The 20,781-nt window shown below is 47.1% G+C and overlaps 2 protein-coding genes across 2 annotated transcripts in view; one reads left to right on the forward strand and one right to left on the reverse strand.

Annotated features, from left to right (window-relative positions):
- Nucleotides 1-20,781, forward strand: part of LOC104667537 (protein PMS2CL-like) — a 1,213,215-nt gene that overhangs the window by 82,361 nt on the left and 1,110,073 nt on the right. The gene's annotated exons all lie outside the window — the stretch shown is intronic.
- Nucleotides 1,999-20,781, reverse strand: part of LOC104661309 — a 57,751-nt gene continuing 38,968 nt past the window's right edge. Inside the window, exons 5-9 of the mRNA XM_030931980.1 lie at nucleotides 18,154-18,288; nucleotides 15,366-15,407; nucleotides 9,396-9,521; nucleotides 8,316-8,411; nucleotides 1,999-3,032 (exon numbers count right to left, since the gene is read on the reverse strand). Of these exons, the coding sequence (XP_030787840.1) occupies nucleotides 2,833-3,032; nucleotides 8,316-8,411; nucleotides 9,396-9,521; nucleotides 15,366-15,407; nucleotides 18,154-18,288 (599 nt within the window). The 3' untranslated portion in view covers nucleotides 1,999-2,832. The remainder of the gene's footprint in view (nucleotides 3,033-8,315; nucleotides 8,412-9,395; nucleotides 9,522-15,365; nucleotides 15,408-18,153; nucleotides 18,289-20,781) is intronic.

The following is a 20,781-nucleotide window of genomic DNA, read 5'->3' on the forward strand; positions in this document are numbered from 1 at the left end:
AAGAGGAGATCCAGACTTAAACAGTAGAAAAATATTAACCCCAGAGACAACAAAAAAAATTAAATTAGTGGAAGAAAAAATTCGGTCAGCACAAATAAGTAAAATAGATTCTTTAGCCCCACTCCAACTTTTGATTTTTGCTACTGCACATTCTCCAACAGACATCATTGTTCAAAATACTGATCTTGTGGAGTGGTCATTCCTTCCCCACAGTACAATTAAAACTTTTACATTGTACTTGGATCAAATAGCTACATTAATTGGTCAGACAAGATTACAAATAATAAAATTGTGTGGTAATGACCCAGACAAAATAGTTGTTCCTTTAACCAAGGAACAAGTTAAACAAGCCTTTATCAATTCTGGTGCATGGCAAATTGGCCTTGCTGATTTTGTGGGAATTATTGATAATCATTACCCCAAAACAAAAATCTTCCAATTTTTAAAATTGACTACTTGGATTTTACCTAAAATTACCAGACATAAACCTTTAGAAAATGCTCTGACAGTATTTACTGATGGTTCCAGCAATGAAAAAGCGGCTTACACAGGGCCAAAGGAGCAAGTAGTCAAAACTCAATATCAATCAGCTCAAAGGGCAGAGTTGGTTGCAGTCATTACAGTGTTAGAAGATTTTAATCAACCTGTTAATATTATATCAGATTCTGCATATGTAGTACAGGCTACAAGGGATGTTGAGACAGCTCTAATTAAATATAGCATGGATGACCAGTTAAACCAGCTGTTCAATTTGTTACAACAAACTGTAAGAAAAAGGAATTTCCCATTTTATATTACTCATATTCGAACACATACTAAGTTACCAGGACCTTTAACTAAAACAAATGAACAAGCTGACTTATTGGTATCCTCTGCATTCATAAAAGCACAAGAACTTCATGCTTTGACTCATGTAAATGCAACAGGGTTAAAAAACAAATTTAATGTCACATGGAAACAGGCAAAAAATATTGTACAACATTGTACCCAGAGTCAAGTACTACACCTGCCCACTCAAGAGGCAGGAGTTAATCCCAGAGGTCTGTGTCCTAATGCATTATGGCAAATGGATGTTACCCATGTACCTTCATTTGAAAAATTATATGTTCATGTAACAGTTGATACTTATTCACATTTCATATGGGCAACATGCCAGACAGGAGAAAGTACTTCCCATGTTAAAAAACATTTATTATCTTGTTTTGCTGTAATGGGAGTTCCAAAAAAAATTAAAACTGACAATGGACCAGGTTATTGTAGTAAAGCTTTCCAAAAATTCTTAAATCAGTGGAATATTACACATACAACAGGAATTCCTTAATAATTCCCAGGGACAGGCCATAGTTAAAAAAACTAATAAAACACTCAAAACTCAGTTAGTTAAACAAAAAAAAGGGGGAGACAGTAAGGAGTGTACCTCTCCTCAGATGCAGCTTAATCTAGCACTCTATACTTTAATTTTTTTAAACATTTATAGAAATCAGACTACTACTTCTGCAGAACAACATCTTACTGGTAAAAAGAACAGTCCACATGAAGGAAAACTGATTTGGTGGAAAGACAACAAAAACAGGACATGGGAAATAGGGAAGGTGATAACCTGGGGAAGAGGTTTTGCTTGTGTTTCACCAGGAGAAAATCAGCTTCCTATTTGGATACCCACTAGACATTTGAAGTTCTACAATGAACCCAGCGGAGATGCAAAGAAAAGCGCCTCCACGGAGACGGAAACACCGCAATCGAGCACCATTGACTCGCAGGATGAGTCAAGTGGTGATATTAAAAAAACAGATGAAGTCACCACACACCAAGAAGGCGGAGCTGCCGACCTGGACACAGTTAAAGAAGCTGACACTGTTAGCTAGAAAAAGCCTAGCCAGCACAAAGGTGACACACACCTCAGAAAAAATGCTGCTTGCAGCTTTAATGGTTGTATCAACGGTGGTAAGTCTCCCCATGCCTGCAGGAGCAGCTGCAGCTAATTATACCTATTGGGCCTATGTGCCTTTCCCGCCCTTAATTCGGGCAGCCACATGGATGGATAATCCTACTGAAGTATATATTAATAATAGTGTGTGGGTAGCTGGTCCCACAGATGATCGTTGCCCTGCCAAACCGGAGAAAGAAAAAATGATGATAAATATTTCCATTAGGTATCATTATCCTCCTATATGTCTAGGGAAAGCACCAGGATGTTTAATGCCTAATATCCAAAATTGGTTGGTAGAAGTACCTACTCTCAATCCCACCTGTAAATTTACTTATCACATGGTAAGCGGAATGTCACTCAAACCACAGATAAACTATTTACAAGACTTCTCTTATCAAAGATCATTAAAATTTAGGCCAAAAGGAAAACCTTGCCCCAAGGAGATTTCCATAAAAACAAGAGATTTAGTTTGGGAAAAATGTGTGGCCGATAGTGCCGTAATTTTACAAAATAATACGTTTGGAACTGTTATAGATTGGACACCTCGAGATCAATTCTACCACGATTGCACAGGACAAACTCAATTCTGTCCCAGTGCACTAGTGAGTCCAACTGTTGATAGTGACTTAACAGAAAATGTAGACAAACATAGGCACAAAAAATTACAGTCTTTCTACCCTTGGAAATGGGGGAGAAAAGGGAATCTCTACTCCAAGACCAAAAATAATAAGTCTTGTTTTTGGTCCTAAACATCCAAAATTATGGAGGCTTACTGTGGCTTCATACCACCTTAAAATTTGGTCTGGAAACCAAACTATAGAAACAAGAGATTATAAGACATTTTACTCTATCAACCTAAATTCCAGTCTAACAGTTCCTTTACAAAGTTGTGTAAAACCCCCTTATATGTTAGTCATAGGAAATATAGTTATTAAACCAGACTCCCAAACTATAACTTGTGAAAATTGCAGATTGTTTACTTGCATTGATTCGACTTTTGATTGGCAGCACCGTATTCTGCTAGTGAGAGCAAGAGAAGGCGTGTGGATCCCTGTGTCCATGGATCGACCATGGGAGGCCTCGCCATCCATCCATATTTTAACTAAAGTATTAAAAGACATTTTAAATAAATCCAAAAGATTCATTTTTACTTTAATTGCAGTGGTTATGGGATTAATTGCAGTCACATCTACAGCCGCTGTGGCAGGAGTCACATTGCACTCTTCTGTTCAGACAGTAAGCTTTGTTAACAATTGGCAAAAGAATTCCACAAGGTTGTGGAATTCACAATCTGGTATCGATCAAAAATTGGCAAATCAAATTAATGATCTTAGACAAACTGTCATTTGGATGGGAGATAGACTCATGAGCTTGGAACATCGTTTCCAGTTACAGTGTGACTGGAATACTTCAGATTTTTGTATTACACCCCAAATTTATAATGAGTCTAAACATCACTGGGACATGGTTAGACGCCATTTACAGGGAAGAGAAGATAATCTCACTTTAGACATTTCTAAATTAAAACAACAAATTTTTAAAGCCTCTCAGAGTCACTTAAATATTGTGCCTGGAGCTGAGGCGTTAGATCAAGTGGCAAAAAATCTTTATGGATTAAACCCCACGACTTGGATTGAGTCTATTGGAAACTCTACTGCAATAAATTTTGGAATTATGTGTCTCTGTTTAATCGGTTTGTTTTTAGTGTGCTGGACCAGTCAAAAAATCCTGCGCCAAAATCAAGAGAACGAACAAGCCTTCATCGCCATGGCACATTTATATAGAGAAAAAGGGAGAGAAAATGTTGCGGGAAGTCAGGGACCTTGAACGGAGGGACTGGCTGAAGCCACAGCAAAAAAACATAAAATATAAAGATTTCATGGACATTTTATTACTTCTCCAAAATTTATACTTTTGTAATTTCTTATGTCTGCCTTAAATCTCTTAATCCCACCATTTTCTTTGTAAGCTGAGGAGGATATATGTCACCTCAGGACCCTGTGATGATTGTCTTAACTACACAAATTGTTTGTAAAACATGTGTGTTTAAACAATATGAAATCTGGGCATCTTAAAAAAACGAGATAACAGCGGTGTTCAGGAAACAAGGGAGGTAACCTTGAACTGGCCGCCGGTGAGCCGGACGGAACAGAGCCATATCTTTTCTCCTTTTACACACAGATAGGAGAGATATTGCTAAATTCTTTTTCTCAACAAGGAATATCCCTAAAAAAGAAAATGCGCTCTAAGGGTAGGCCTATAAACGACCCCCTTGGAGGCGTGCCGCCTTTTACAGTTGAAGCCGAAGGGATGAAATAAGCCCCGGCCTCCTGTAGTGCTCTCAGGCTTATTAGGAAGAGGAAATTCCCACCTAATAGATTTTTGGCCAGTCAGGTTGTCTGCTCTCAAACCCTATTTCCTGATAAAATGTTATCAATGACTATGCGTGCCCAAAATTTCATCAGCAATTTTAATTTTAACACCATCCTGTGATCTCATCCTGCCTCCACTTACTTTGTAATATTCTATTACTTTGTAAAGTATATAATCTCAGTGTCATGATGACAATGGTAGTTTTGTTGAAAAGAAAAGGGGGAAATGTGGGGAAAAGAGAGGTCAGCTTGTTACTGTGTTTATACAGAAAAAAGTAAATTTAAGAGACTCCATTTGGCTCTGTATTTGAGATACTGTTAATCTGTGACTCTACCCCCAATCCTGTCCTTGCTAGAGACATCGCTGTGGTAATTAAGGTTGAAAGATTTTGGGCTGTAAGGAATGTGCTTTGTTAGACAAATGCTTAAAGCCTGCTTGTGGTTGAAGGTCAGTACCATTCTCTTAAATCTCAGTAAAAGAAAAACATCTGTCTCCTGCCCGTCCCTGGGCAAATGGAACATCTCCGTGTATCTGTATGTCTTACTGCTGATTTACTCCCTTATCTTTTGAGCAATAAATACTGAGGGAACTCAGGGGCTGGTGCCGGTGTGGGTCCTCTGTAAGCACAGCACCGGTCCCCTAGGCCCCGCTTTTCTTTCTCTATACTTTGTCTCTGTGTATTATTCTTTTTCTCAAGTCTCTCGTTCCACCTAACGAGAAGCACCCACAGGTGTGGAGGGGCAGGCCACCCCTTCATTACCGTGTTAGCCAGAATGATCTCGATCTCCTGACCTTGTGATCTACCCACCTCGGCCTCCCAAAGTGCTGGGATTACAGGCGTGAGCCACTGCGCCCAGCCGAACTGCTGAATTTCTGAGAGGTGAAGACCACCTGTTCATCTCCATCAGATTTCTAGGGTAAGACCCAGCCAGGGGTGTTTTTAAAGTCCCCCAAGTAATTTCGATGTAGATCACCAATTAATTAGCAGTGTCCTGAACAAATGCTTGACAAAGAATCCTTGTCCTGATCCAAAGAGGGATTAAAGGAGTGTCCCCCAGAACTTCTGGAAGAAACATGGACAAATGAAATAACAGCTCTTCTCCCCGTGGGGTTATACTGACTACAGCCCATTAGGCAGAATGGAGCCGTATTACATGGTCTTGAAAGAAGAATGTAAAAGTCATATAAAAGGTCATACACCAGGCTGGACAGTAGAGTAACCAGATGCATGAAGTAGACAAAGCTGACAACCTCTAAGATCGGCCAGGCACAGTGACTCACACTTGTAATCCCAGCACTTTAAGAGGCCGGGGTGGGAGGATCGCTTGAGCCCAGGAGTTCAACGCAATCCTGGGCAACATCATGAGACCCCATCTCTACTAAAAAACCTGGAAGATGAGCCAAGTTTTCTTGTTTGTTTTTTTTAGAGATAGGGTCTCACCCAGGCTGGAGTACAATGGTGTGATCACAGCTCACTGCAACCTCCACCTCCTAGACTCAAGCAATCCTCCAGCCTCAGCCTCCCAAAGTGCTGGGACTACAGGTGACAGCTGCCATGCCTGGAGGGTTTAATTACTTCTGATTCCATTACTGGTGCTAGTTGACCTCGATTTTTGTTTCTCTGAGATGGGGTCACACTCTGTTGCCCAGGCTGAAGGATCCACAACTCACTGTAGCTTCAATCTCCTGGGCTCAAGTGATCCTCCCTCCTCAGCCCCCTGATTAGATGAGACTACAGGCGCATGCCACCATATCCAGCTAATTTTTGTATTTTTAGTAGAAATGGGATTTCACCATGTTGGCCAGGCTGGTCTCGAACTCCTAACCTCATATGATCTGCCTGCCTCAGCCTCTCCAAGTGCTGGGATTACAGGCGTGAGCCACCATGCCTGGCCCCTGAATGAGCATTTAATAGAAAAGATGCTGCCAGCTCCAAATAACCCAGCCCCTTCATTTTCTACAGCAGAAACTTGGTGATCAGCATGAATCAATGCCACACAAAGGTGAGCTGGGAGGGAGACAGCAGTGATTTCAAGTCGTCAAGTTGGCCAGGCACAGGGGCTCAAGCCTGTCATCCCAGCACTTTAGGAGGCCGAGGTGGGCAGATCATGAGGTCAGGAGATCGAGACCATCCTGGCCAACACAGTGAAATGACATCTCTACTAAAAATACAAAACTTAGCCAGCTGTGCTGGTGCGCACCCGTAGTCCCAGCTACTTGGGAGGCGGGGGTTGCAATGAGCCGAGATTGCGCCACTACACTCCAGTCTGGGCGATAGAGGGAGACTCCGTCTCAAAAATAAATAAAGTCATTAAGTATACTAAAGGACAGGAATGGCTTTCACCAGTTTGTGGGTGCGAAGAAGAGAATGGGGACTAAATTATACGTGTAGCAAATATGTTTTTGAAGCATTTCACAGTGAAAGAAAAAGATGAACAACAAATGGCACAAAATAACAGCTGTTTTAACAAAGGGCAGATGAATAAATCTCTGAACACAGGAGAAAGCCCGTTTTATAACCACAGGGAAAATACTGAAGATTCTACAGGAAGACAGCAATTGAGGTCTTAGTGGGGACAGCAGAGCAGAATCAGAGGACAAATGAAAATAGGCATAGGGCTCATGCCTGTAGTTCCACCTCCTTGGGAGGCTAAGGCAGGAGGATCGCACGAGCCCAGGAGTTCGAGACCATCCTGGACAACATAGGGAGACCCCCATCTCTACAAAAATGAAAAAAATTAGTTCATTGTGATGGCATGTGTCTGAAGTAGCAGCTACTCAAGAGGCTGAAGTAAGAGGATTGCCTGAGCCCGGGAGTTGGCGGCTGCAGTGAGCTACGATTACTCCCTCTCTCAAAACAAGAAAAAAGAGGGCCAGGTGCGGTGGCTCATGCCTGTAATCCCAGCACCTAGGGAGGCAGAGGTGGGGGAGGGTCATCTGAGGTCAGAGGTTCAAGACCAGCCTGGCCAACATAGTGAAACCCCATCTCCACTAACAACAACAAAAAAATTAGCTGAGCATGATGGTGGCACGTGCTTGTAATCCCAGCTACTCAGGAGGCTGAAGCAGGAGAATTGCTTGAACCTGGGAGGCGGAGGTTGCAGTGAGCCAAGATCGTACCATTGTACTCCAGCCTGGGCAACAGCCAGACTGTCTCAAAAAAAGAAAAATAAATAGAATATGCCTTTCTCTAAAATCCAGGGACAGGAAAGGAATCGTGTAGTGATGTGTGCAAGTAGCAGGATCACTGAGGCATCTCAGGGTTTAGGACCAAATGTCCACAGCTGCTTGCAAAGATGCCAGACTTATTTTGTTGTTGAGATGAGTCTTGCTCTGTCACCAGGCTGGAGCACAGTGGCGTAATCTCGGCTCACTGCAACCTCTGCTTCCCAGGTTCAAGCGATTCTCCTGCCTCAGCCTCCCGAGTAGCTGGGACTACAGGGGTGTGCCACCACACCTGGCTAATTTTTAGTAGAGACGGGGTTTCACTGTGTTAGCCAGGATGGTCTTGATCTCCTGACCTCATGATCCGCCCGCCTTGGCCTCCCAAAGTGCTGGGATTACAGGCGCGAGCCACCACGCCCAGCCAAGATCCCAGGCTTTTGAGAACAGTTGCCTGAAACAAGAGGACATCCGGCAGGGCGCCATGGCTCACGCCAGTAATCCCAGCACTTTGGGAGGCCAAGGCGGGTGGATCACCTGAGGTCAGGAGTTTGAAACCAGCCTGACCAACATGGTGAAACCCAGTCTCTACTAAAAATACAAAATTAGTCAGGCATGGTGGCATGTACCTGAAAATCCCTGCTACTCAGGAGGCTGAAGCAGGAGAATGACTTGAACCTGGGAGGCAGAGGTTGCAGTGAGCTGAGATTGCACCACTGCACTCACTCCAGCCTGGGCAGCTAAGTAAGACTCCATCTCAAAAAAAAAAGAAAACGAGAACATCCATGGGTTCTGCTTTGTAGACTTCCAGGAGCCTCATCCCGCAGCCCTCTGCAGGCCACCCACTCACCTGGGAAGCTCCACATCCTTATCTCTTCCTCCTCCATCCATGGCTCCTTCCCCTGCTCCAAACTGGAGATCACAGCTGGTTTGCTGACTTGATACCCTGTTCGGGAGAAACAGTTAAAGGATTTGTGCTGAGCCAGCTGGGCCTTCCAAGCAAGCAGACAGTTCAGCCTGCAAAACAAACGGTGGATGTCTCAGCCACAGAAGCGCTGTTTCACTTGGCAGGTAACGTCACAAGGACCCCAAGTGGGATCGAGACTCTTTGACCACTGAAACCCAAGGCCAAGCACTTTTATTTTTGACACAGGGTCTTGCTCTGTTGCCCAGGCTGGAGTGCAATGGCACAATCACAGTACACTGCAACCTCAACCTCCTGCACTCAAGTGATCCTCCCCTCTCAGCCTCGCAAGTAGCTGGGACTACAGGCATGCATCACCACCCTCAATTTTTTTTTTTTTTTTTTTTTTTTTGAGACAGAGTCTGGCTGTCGCCCGGGCTGGAGTGCAGTGGCCGGATCTCAGCTTACTGCAAGCTCCACCTCCCGGGTTTACGCCATTCTCCTGCCTCAGCCTCCCAGGTAGCTGGGACTACAGATGCCCGCCACCTCGCCCGGCTAGCTTTTTGTATTTTTTAGTAGAGACGGGGTTTCACCATGTTAGCCAGGATGGTCTCTATCTCCTGACCTCGTGATCTGCCCGTCTCAGCCTCCCAAAGTGCTGAGATTACAGGCTTGAGCCACCGCGCCCGGCCCTAATTTAATTTTTTTTTGTAGAGATGTGGTTTTGCTCTGTTGCCCAGGCTAGTCTTGAACTCGGGCCTCAAGTGATCCTTCCATTTGAGACTCACAAGTATCTGGGACTGCAGGCACATGCCACCATGCCTGGCTCATTTTTTAATTTGTATAGATCGGGTCTTGCACCTGTGGCTCAAGCAATCCTCCCACCTTGGCCTCCTGAAATGCTGGGATCACAGGCATGAGCCAGCATGCCCAGCCTAGCACTTTTAGTGTGTGAGCAGTTCCCGTTTTACACATCTAAGAAAAAGAGTTCATGTAACCCGACGACCACGGGGAAGTCTTCCTCACCGACAGACAGCAGGTGGCTGTTGTTCTCCAGCATCACATCCGGTACAGGGTCCGCTGCTCCAGGTCCAGCTGCTGCCACTCTTTCCCGGTGAAGCCCACAGCCACGTCCCCGAATGACAGTGACCCCTGGAACAGCACATGGCTGATGAATGTGGAGTGGCTGGCACTGGGTACCATGGCAAAGGTGTGGAGATTGCTCTTACCACCTTCTGAGGTCAGCTCTCCCCATGTTAGGTTAGGTAGGAAGCTGAGCACGCCCCTAACTTTGTACTACACTTTGTGGAAGAGAAAAAATATATAAGAAAAAATATCTCGGCCAGGTACAGTGGCTCACGCCTGTCATCCCAGCACTTTGCAGGGCTGAGACGGGCGGATTGCTTGAAGTTAGGAGTTTGAGACCAGCCTGGCCAACATGGTGAAACCCTGTCTCTACAAAAAATAGATAAGCTAGACATGCTAGTGGGTGCCTGTAATCCCAACTACTAGGGAGGCTCAGGCAGGAGAATCGCTTCAACCCAGGAGGCATAGGTTGCAGTGAGCTGAGATCCTGCCCTTGCACTCCAGGCTGTACAACGGAGTAAGACTCCCATCTCAAAAAAAAAAAAAAAAAAATCTCACTACTGGATCTCCATTCATTCCTTCAATGATCAAGCACCTTTCACGGACCTGGCACGCTGCTGGTGTTCTACCAGGCGCTTGGGGTCAAGGGCTAAACACAAAATCGTTCCTGTTCTAAAGGTGCTTAGAAGTGTTGCTGCAGATGAACACATGAAGAGAGTTGCACCGTAAGGCTACACCGTAGGCAGTAGTAGACATGTGGTTACATACAGAACGGGCACGAGGAAGACAGCAGGCAGATCCAACGTACTGTCAAGTGAAGCTTCCTAGGAGGTCACGGGCGAGCAGAATCACGAAAGATAAACAGAGTGATCTGATGTCTGAAGGATATTCCTAGCAAGAGGCCTGGCATGGGCAAAGGAGGCACAGAAAAGTTTGGTAGGAGCCACAAAGAGAATGAAAATGCAGGGTGTAAGGTGTGTGCAGGAGAGGGAGAGAGTGCGCCAGCAGCGCATAGAAGTGACTGGTTTTTTTTCCCCCTGTAGGAAATGGGGACTCCCACCTCACGGTATTTAAGGAGGGCAACTACAGATGATCTGATGTGGAAAAAAGGTGGGAGGCGCCAGACGGGAGGATAGCAGGAGCTAAATTAGCACATGATTCTAATCCTCAATGTAAGCTATGGTCAAAATTAAAACAGCAAGAGAAATGCAGAGAAGGGATTCCACAGGTGCAGAACAGGGCTTGGCCTCCTTCACCCCTCCCACCCCCTCTCCATGAATTAAAGACCCCCATTTAAACATTTTTAATTTATACCTTTTAGAAGAAAATATAAGAGGGTATATATATATATATATAATATATATAATATATAGATATTTTCTATTACATATATAGAGAGAGAGAGGGAAAGAGATCATTTTTTTTTTCTGGAGAGTGTTTCACTCTTGTCACCCAGGCTGGAGTGCAGTGGCACAATCTTGGCTCACCACAGCCTCTGCCTCCCGGGTTCAAGCGATTCTCCTGCTTCAGTCTCCTGAGTAGCTGGGATTACAGGCATGCACCACTATGCCTGTCTAATTTTGTATTTTTAGTAGAGACAGGGTTTCTCCACGTTGGTCAGGCTGGTCTCAAACTCCTGACCTCAGGTGATCCGCCCGCCTCAGCCTCCCAAAGTGCTGGGATTACAGGTGTGAGCCACTGCCCCGGCCTTAGATCTTTTTTGGTTCTCTCTGTCCAGGCTGGAGTGCAGTGGTGTGATCATGGCTTGCTGCAGCCTCTACCTCCTGGGTTTAAGTGATCCTCTCACCTTGGCCTCCGAAGTAGCTGGGATTACAGGCACGCACCACCACACCCAGCTAATTTTATTTAAATTTTTTGTAGAGGTGAGGTCTCACTATGTTGTTTAATGAAAGTTTAAATAATTTGAGGCCGGGCAGGTTGGCTCACGTCTATAATCCCAGCACTTTGGGAAGCCGAGCCAGGTGGATCACTTGAGGGCAAGAGTTCAAGACCAGCCTGGCCAACATGGTAAAACCCCGTCTCTACTAAAAATACAAAAAAATTAGCCGGGCATGGGGCCGGGCACCTGTAATCCCAGCTACTCAGGAGGCAGGAGAAACACTTGAACCCAGGAGGCAGAGCTTGCAGTGAGCCAAGATCGTGCCACTGCACTCCAGCCTGGGCGACAGAGCAAGAGTCTCAAAAAAAAAAAAAGTTAGGGTGCTTTCGTCACTGCGGCGGAGGTTAAGGGGGGGATGCTGGGTAGAAAGGGCTGCGGTGGGCGCCCCGGACACAGGCTGCTGGGGTGGTGAGGGACGCTCACAGGCAAATGGGTGACCCAAAGTGTCCTAAATGGTGGGACAAGCACATGCAGAGGAGGGGCAGGAAGCAGGGCACAGCCCGGTGGCAGCAGCAGGGACCGGGAGCTATGTGGGAGTGGGGAGAGGCAATCCACAAAGAAGCCCAGATCTCCAATCACCCTGAGGAGCCTGGGTTCTCTTCCACACTCCGATCTCTAGAAAACTTACCACCAAGGGCTAAAGGCTGCTGAAGCCAGTGACATTCTTTTTTGGGGAGGGGGATGGGGTCTCACTGTGTTGCCCAGGCTGGAGTGCAGTGGTGCAGTATCAGCTCACTGCAACCTCTGCTTCCTGGGTTCAAGTGATTCTCCTGCCTCAGCCGCCTGGGTAGCTGGGATTACAGGCACACACCCAGATAATTTATGCATTTTTAGTAGAGACAGGGTTTTGCCATGAGGCCAGGCTGGTCTCGAACTCCTGACCTCAGGTGGTCTGCCCACCTCAGCCTCCCAAAGTGCTGGGATTACAGGCATGAGCTATCATGTCAGACGTCTATGTAGTATATGTACATGTACATACATACATATAATGTAGTTCACATATGTCTAGTATATATAGACAATATCTAGTTTTTATACATATACAATGTCTACATAGTTAATACATGTCTTTGTAATTTCTATGTAATTTATTCATATATAATTTCTATATATATAACGCCATGTAAATATATAATTGCTATAGATATGCCTCTCATGGGTTTATTCATGAAATAACATATGAAAAGCACAGAGACCACAAAAGTGCTGGACAGACAGTGTTGAAACGGGTCATTGTCATCTTTAGTGCACAGATTGCCCTAACAGGGAGTCATCCCCAGTGGCACTTGGCTTCCTCCAAAACAGTGGCTTCCGTCTGGGCGCAGTGGTTCCTGCCTGTAATCCCAGCACTTTGGGAGGCCGAGGCCGGCAGATCACAAGGTCAGGAGATTGAGACCAGCCTGGCTAACACGGTGAAATCCCATCTCTACTAAAAATGCAAAAAAAATTAGCTGGGCGTGGTGGTGGGCACGTGTAGTCCCACCTACTCAGGAGGCTGAGGCAGGAGAATGGCGTGAATCCCGGGAGGCGGAGGTTGCAGTGAGCTGAGATCTCGCCACTGCACTCCAGCCTGAGTGACAGAGTGAGACTCCACCTCAAAAAAAAAAAGTGCTTCCAAGGAAGACAGCAAGTGAAACATCCAGCTTCATAGGGCAGGTGTGGCTCGCCACCTTGTTCTAGCCTCTTCTACTGCTCTGAGACATTTCTGGTGTGAAATACCCAGACATCCCTGGCTTCACAAAGCACAAAGAAACCCAGGCTCCGTGAACGTTTTCCTTCCTGGAGTGGACAGTGGTAAAGTTCACAAGGCCTCGTCTTCCACTGAGACCAACCCCTTCCTGCCCTGTGCACAGCTGCCCGGACAGAGGGCCTAATACACCTGAGCCAGGCTGGACCAATGGAATCCTCCCCAGAGAGCTTTCAAATTGGATCAGTGAAAGGAGATTCAGTCCCTCACCGCGGCAGAACTTGCAGCTGTCAGGTGATGAGCTGTGGCTACACTATTTCTGGCTACATAGACAAAGTCAGCCTGAGAAGAAAGTCACAGAAGCAGAGAACAGGGAACAAGAAAGATTCCTGGCGATACCTGGGTTGCCAGATGCCTCTGGAGCCTGACTGCACACCTGCTCTTCCCAAGGCTTGTGTGCTGCCTTATAGATTTTTTTTTTTTTTTTTTTTTTTTTTTTTTTTTGAGACAGGCTGTCTGTCACCCGGGCTGGAGTCCAAAGGCATGATCACAGCTCATTGCAGCCTCGACCTCCTAGGCTCAAGTGATCCTCCCACCTTAGCCTCCCGTGCAGCTGCGAATACAGGCATGTGCCACCACACCTGGCTAATTTTTGTATTTTTTGTAGAGACGGGGTCTTGCCACATTACCCAGGCTGGTCTTGAACTCCTGGCCTCAAGCAATCCTCCTGCCTCAGCTTCCCAAAGTTCCAGAATTACTTTTTGTTTTTTTTAATCCTAACCTACTTCTAGTTGGATTTCTGGCTCTTACAACTTCAAGATTAGAACTTGAATTAGAACTTCTGACCAGTGCACTCCACACTCACACATTCCTAGAACCCGGGGTGAAGAGCGGAAGAAGGAGAATGCTTGCAGAATGATGGAAAACACTGATGTCACTCACATGCAACGAGCGCTAACAGCCAAGGGGGTGGATCACCTGAGGTCAGGAGTTCAAGACCAGCCTGGCTAATATGATGAAACCCTATCTCTAAAAATACAAAAATTAGCTGGGCGTGGTGGTCCATGCCTATATTCCCAGCTACTCGGGAGGCTGAGGCAGGAGAATCACTTGAACCCGGGAAGTGGAGGTTGCAAGTGAGCCGAGATCGTGCCACTGCACTCCAGCCTGGGTGACAGAGCCAGACTCCATCTCAAAAACGTTTTTTTAATTTAAAAAATAAAAACCATCATGGTAAGCAATTTTAGACGCTATCAGGCACGTTCAGGGTGGTGTGGCGGTAGACATGGCAGGCCATTTCAAGAACACGCAGTTCATTCATTCGTTCCTCTAGGTAATGCAGTGTTACATCCAGGTCACTTGGTGCCACAAAAGGCTGTCACTGTAGGCCTGAGTGTTCTGCATCCCCAAACCAAACAACCAGAACCACAGACGGCAGCTTTGGCATCATACCTGCTGTTTACACAGATGGGGAGGAAACTCACAAGAGATTTGATGTGGTGGTTATTCAGGAACAGGCCTGCCACATCTCGTATACAAAGATCAAATATATTTTTAAATGCCTGAAAGAGCCGTATTTCTCCTGAGAAGTAGACACGGTTGTCCAAAACAGACAACATAAGTCGTCTATTAGGTGGAATCTGCCTGCCTTTTTCAAGTGACAGGAATGTCAGATACAAATTTACAAGGCATTGGGCTGCGCGAAGTGGCTCACACCTGTAATCCCAGTACTTGGGGAGGCCAAGGTGGGTGGATCACTTGAGGCCGGGAGTATGAGACCAGCCTGGCCAACATGGTGAAACCTCATCTTTACTAAAACTACAAAAATTAGCTGGGTGTGGTGGCAGGTGCCTGTAAGGAGGCTGAGGCAGGAGAATTGCTTGAACCCAGGAGACAGAGATTGCAGTGAGCCGACATTATGCCACTGTACTCCAGCCTGGATGATGGAGCGAGACTCTGTCTCAAAAATTTACAAGGCATCTCACAACTGCAGCAGCCTCTACAGTCTCTCTGCCCTGTCCTTCCCACAGCTGTGATCTTCCATTCTCTTCCCGTTTTCACTGATCCTGACTTCTGTTTGTATTTTATCAGTTTTTTTTTTTTTTGAGACAGCGTCTCACTGTCACCCAGGCTGCAGTGCAATTTCACCACGTTGGCCAGGCTGGTCTCAAACTCCTGACCTCAGGTGATCCGCTTGCTTTGGCCTCCCACAGTGCTGGGATTGCCAGTGTGAGCCACCACGCCCAGCCTTTATTAGACACGTTCTTATGAGCATCTGAAATCCCTGCTGAAAAAGTGCAGTAGAAAGATGTGCCACACTCACCTGGGCCATGGTTCTTCTTTGCTGTTGTGGGAAAGCAGACACCTGTGAAGGCAGACGTCGGGGTGGGGAGAGAGGATGTGAGAGGCCACGCTTGTCCAGGGGCTCCTGATCAACTGCTGGGACCACCCCGCACCCCACCCCTCGCGGGCACAGGTGGGAGAAAACCTTCTCTGAAGGGTCCCCATTATCAGAGCAAAGCCTTCACCTTGCAGATGTCATAGGGACTCAATCTTGTGAGGCCTGACTTGGATTTTTGTTTTTTGAGATGGGGTTTCACTCTATCGCCCAGGCTGGAACGCAGCAATGCAATCACGACTCAATGCAGCCTTGGACTCCCAGGCTCCAGCGATCCTCCCGAGAAGCTCGGACTATAGGTGTGTCACATGCCCAGCTGATTTTAAAACTTTTTGGTAGAGATGGGGGTCTCACTATATTGCCCAGGCTGGTCTCAAACTCCTGGGTTCAAGCAATCCGCCTGCCTCAGCCTCCCAAAACCTTGGGATTACAGGGGTGAACCACCACAACCGACTGGAGTTTTTCTTAATGAGTATGTGTATCTGTGTCTCAGTAATCAATGTGCAATTTATTACAACCCCCACCCATTACCCAAAAATGTAATTATTAGAAATTTAATCTGAAGAAACAGCCGGACACAGATGCTCATGCCTGTAATCACCACACTTTGGGAGGCCGAGGCAGGTGCATCACCTGAGGTCAGGAGTTCAAGACCAGTTTGGTCAACATGGTGAAACCCCATCTCTACTAAAAATACAAAAATCAGCCAGGTGTGATGGCACATGCCTGTAATCCCAGCTACTCAAGACGCTGAGGCAAGAGAATCTCTTGAACTCGGGAGGCAGAGGTCTCAGGGAGCAGAGATTGTACTGTACCACCGAGATTGAGCCAAGATTGTGTCGCTCCAGCCTGGGCGACAGAGCAAGACTCCATCCCCCAAAAATATTGTAAGAAAACATTTTTAAGGGGATGGGGTCTCCGTCTGTTGCCCTGGAGTGCAGTGGTATGGCACAATCTTGGCTCCCTACAACCTGTCCCTGTAATCCCAACTACTTAGGAGGCTGAGGCAGGAGAATCGCTTGAGCCTCGGAGGTGGAGGTGACAGCTGTGATCGCACCACTACACTCCAGCCTGAGCAACAGAGTGAGACTCCGTCTAAAAAACCAAAACATATATATATATATGTGTTTTATGTGTGTGTGTGTATATATATACATACATGCTTTTTGTAGAGTCAGGGTCCTGCTATGTTGCCCAGGCTGGTCTTGAACTCCTGGCCTCAAGTGATCCTCCCACACTGGCCTCCCAAAGTGCTGGGATTACAAGCATGCATCACTGTGCCTGTCCTGTTTCTTGTTTGTATACATCCACTACAAACTACAGCACATGTAATAAGTTTGTAAACATACATCTATAGAGAAAAAATTCTGGGCCAGGCACAGTGGCTCAAGCCTGTAACCCCAGCATTTTGGGAAGCCAAGGCGGGTGGGTCACTTGAGGTCAGGAGTTTGAGACCAGCATGACCAACATGGAGAAACCCCAGCTCTACTAAAAATACAAACTTAGCCAGGCATGGTGGCTCACGTCTGTAATCCCAGCTACTTGGGAGGCTGAGGCAGGAGAATTGCTTGAACCTGGGAGGCCGAGGTTGCAGAAAGCCGAGATCAGTCCCAAAAAAAAAAAAAAAAAAAGATTGGTTCCCCCCGACCCAAAAGGAAGCAAATTCTATGGCTTGACTATAGTGTAAGAGTTTATTTACTCAAGCTTGTTCAACCCACCTTATTTTATTGTTGTTTTGGTTTTCTTTAGCAGCCTGAGGCCATGGCTTTTAGTTTCTGTCTCTACTGCTAAGTGGAAAAGAGGCATGAGGAAGGGGCTTTACTGGCCCAACCAGAAACAGAAACTAAGAAGCTATGACTGCGTTCTCTCCCTTGCACACCCCTGGTTCCATCGTGGTAGAAGCCAAGTCCAGAGGTGCCAGTGGGATGGGCAGAGCAGACACTCGGGCTGCGCAGGCAGGAGAGGATGATGGGAATTTCAAATGATCCAGAGACAGTGTGGTCTGGGCTTGTCCTCTGAGCACCAGGAACATGCTCGGGCCCTGAGCCCGCAAACTTGCACTCCCTAAAGCAAGATCCTCTTTCTCCTCCTAGCAAACTTTCCACTCAACTGAAACCTAGATGATCCTTCGACGTGACCACCCAGGTTTGCGCTGGATTTGTGGGCTGGGGCCATTTCAGGTATGTGGACCTTGGGGTTTTTTATGGAGTTTCGCTCTTGTTGCCCAGGCTTAGGTGCAGCGGCATGATCTCAGCTCACTGCAACCTCCGCTTCCCAGATTCAAGCGATTCTCCTGCCTCAGCCTCCCAAGTAGCTGGGATTACAGGCACCCGCTACCGCACCCAGCTAATTTTAGTATTTTTAGTAGAGACAGGGTTTTGCCATGTTGGCCAGGCTGATCTTGAACTCCTGACCTCAGGTGATCCTCCCACCTCAGCCTCCCAGATTGCTGGGATTACAGGCATGAACCACCGTGGCCGGCCCCAGGTACACGGACGTTGGGAGCTGCCACCCTCCACGTGGCCCTCCGGCTTCAGCCCTAAGCTATGTGAAGAGGTCTCAGAACTGGGGTCTCGCTTTCCAAAGCAGATTCCTGCTCCCCGCTGCCAAGTTCTTCTTCACAGGAATGTTTTACTCCCAGCATGCGTGGGCCTCTAACACTTGGGCAAATCCACCTGGCTGCCAAGGTTCTGTTCCCCTACTGAGAACTTACCTTCAGGTGGGGACTCAAGCTTCAGCCTCTGCAGCTCTCGGGACAGGGGTAGAAACAAGCTTGATGTGCTGAGAGGAGGGACCCACCTTCCTGACAAAGTCCGATCCTGAGCTTTTGCAAAGACACTAGGAAAACCTGAAATTACAATGACGCAGTGAGGCTCACATGAAAATATTAGCACACCTGTCACCTCAGCACTTGGGGAGGCTGAGGCAGGAGAATTGCTTGAGGCCAGGAGTTTGAGACCAGCCTGGTCAGCAAACACCCCACCTCTACAGGGGGAAAAGAAGACACGAGCAGGGTACCTTTACCCCTGATGGAGAGAAACCAACTGGTGGCAGAAGAGAAAGTTAAAAAGCCTGGAACACAAGACGGAGTCCATGCTGTTTCTGGCTTTGAAAATGAAGGGACTGGCTGGGCGCGGTGGCTCACGCCTCTAATCCCAGCACTTTGGGAGATCGAGACAGGTGGATCGCCTGAGGTCAGGAGTTGGAGACCAGCCTTGCCAACATGGTGAAACCCCATCTCTACTAAAAAACACAAAAATTAGCCAGGTGTGGTGGCGCATGCCTGTAATCCCAGCTACCAGGGAGGCTGAGGGAGGAGAATCACTGGAATCCAGAAGGCAGAGGCTGCAGTGAGCCGAGCTCACACCACTGTACTCCAGCCTGGGTGACAGAGCGAGACTCTGTCTCAAAAAAAAAAAAAAAAATTGGGGGGACCCTGTTGGAAAGCAAGGTGGTGGGCTTAGGGAGCTGAATGTGGCCCCCAGCTGACAGCCAGCAAGGAATCGAGGACCTGAGTCTTAAAACAGAATTCTGCAAAGCACCTTAAATGCACTTAGAAGCAGATTCTTCCCAGAACCTCCAGCTAAAAGCCCAGCCCAGCTCATGCCTTCCTTTGAGCCTGATGCTACCTGCAGCATGGAACCCACAGGCGGGGCCGCCAGGATTTCTGACCTCCCAAACTCTGTGTTAGTAAGTGGGTGTGGTTTTAGTCACCAAATGAGTGGCAATCTATCATACAACAATAGAAAATTACTACAGGCCAGGCACTTTGGGAGGCCAAGGCGAGTAGATCACCTGAGGTCAGGAGTTTGAGACCAGCCTGGCTAACATGGCGAAACCCTGTCTCTACTGAAAATACAAAAATTATCTGGGTGTGGTGGTGCATGCCTGTAATCCCAGACACTTGGGAGGTTGAGGCAGGAGAATCGCTTGAACCTGGGGGTGGAGGTTGCAGTGAGCCGAGATCACACCACTGCATTCCAGCCTGGGTAACAGAGTGAGACTCCATCTCAAACAAACAAACTAACTAAATTAATTAATTAATACAAATGTTCCCTGGGTGCTCACGAGAAAGATTGGGGCTGGGCAGGAGACCAGAGAGACTTCCTTGGGAGTGAAGGTCTGGAGGAGGGATGTGGCTGCCGTGGAGGGAAACATAAAGCCCCTCCAGAATTTTCTCTGAGGAACAAAATCCTCAAGCTGCCAGGGGAATGGCAGTCAACCCTGTTGCCCCTAGAACACAGGTGAGACCTTGTGCCTTCCCCCTTGAACAAGGGACAGGATTATGTCCTGGGCTCAGGCTTAAAGGTCTGACACGAGGGGAGGGACAGGATCACTGTGACTCAGAGACCCAGGGCCCAGCCTGGACTGAGACGACAAAGGGAACCCCTCCACCCACAGGCCTGGAGGTGCAAGTAGCAGCTGTCAACACGAGGAGGGGATCAAGAGCAGAAGGTCCCACTCGCAGCACAAAGCGATGCTACAGAATTGTGAAGCTAGTGGTCCGCTGCGGTAACCACAGTGACAAGCCCACCACCCACTCGACTCCTGGCTGGGCACGGCTCAACCACCCTCCAGGCCTCCCTGCTCCTTACACCATAACAGCTCAGCAGAACTGGCTCATGTCCTCATCTCTACTCTCCTACCCAAGTTTAGCCTTCAAGAAAAAAAAAAAAAGACCAGAGATGGAAATGGAAAAAACCCACTGAAAAGAAGCAAAGCAACAAACAGACGTTAATTCCATCTCAGATCAACATCGGCAAGTGTATGTCATGGAGATACGCTGCGAACAAATACAAAACCCCCAAAAAAAAGACACAAGGAAGAGAAACCAACACATCCTCCGTCCCAGTAAAAGATTTTTTTTTTTTGAGACAATGCCACCCAGGCTGCAGTGCAGTGGCATGATCTCAGCTCACTGCAACCTCCACCTCCTGGGTCCAAGAGATTCTCCTGCCTCAGCCTCCCAAGTAGCTGGGATTACAGGCACGTGCCACCACGCCTGGCTAATTTTTGTATTTTTAGTAGAGATGGGGTTTTGCCATGTTGGCTGGGCTGATCTTGAACTCCTGACCTCAGGTGATCTGGCTGCCTCAGCCTCCCAAAGTGCTGGGATTGCAGATGTGAGCCCCCACACCCGGCCATGTTCCTCCCTTCTTTTTAAATTTCTGCTCACACTCTTTTACCTTTGGGGGTTTGCTCTTTTTTTCTTTTTAAAATATTTTTTTCTGGGAGACACAAACTGGACAAATGGGGATGGATGCCCCTTATTCTTTTTCCTATGCTAGCCACCGGAGCTGAATGTCATTAAGTTTCACTCCTTGTGTTTAACATATGTATC

This window comes from Rhinopithecus roxellana, chromosome 6 (genome assembly GCF_007565055.1).
Source record: "Rhinopithecus roxellana isolate Shanxi Qingling chromosome 6, ASM756505v1, whole genome shotgun sequence".
NCBI classification, from domain to species: domain Eukaryota; kingdom Metazoa; phylum Chordata; class Mammalia; order Primates; family Cercopithecidae; genus Rhinopithecus; species Rhinopithecus roxellana.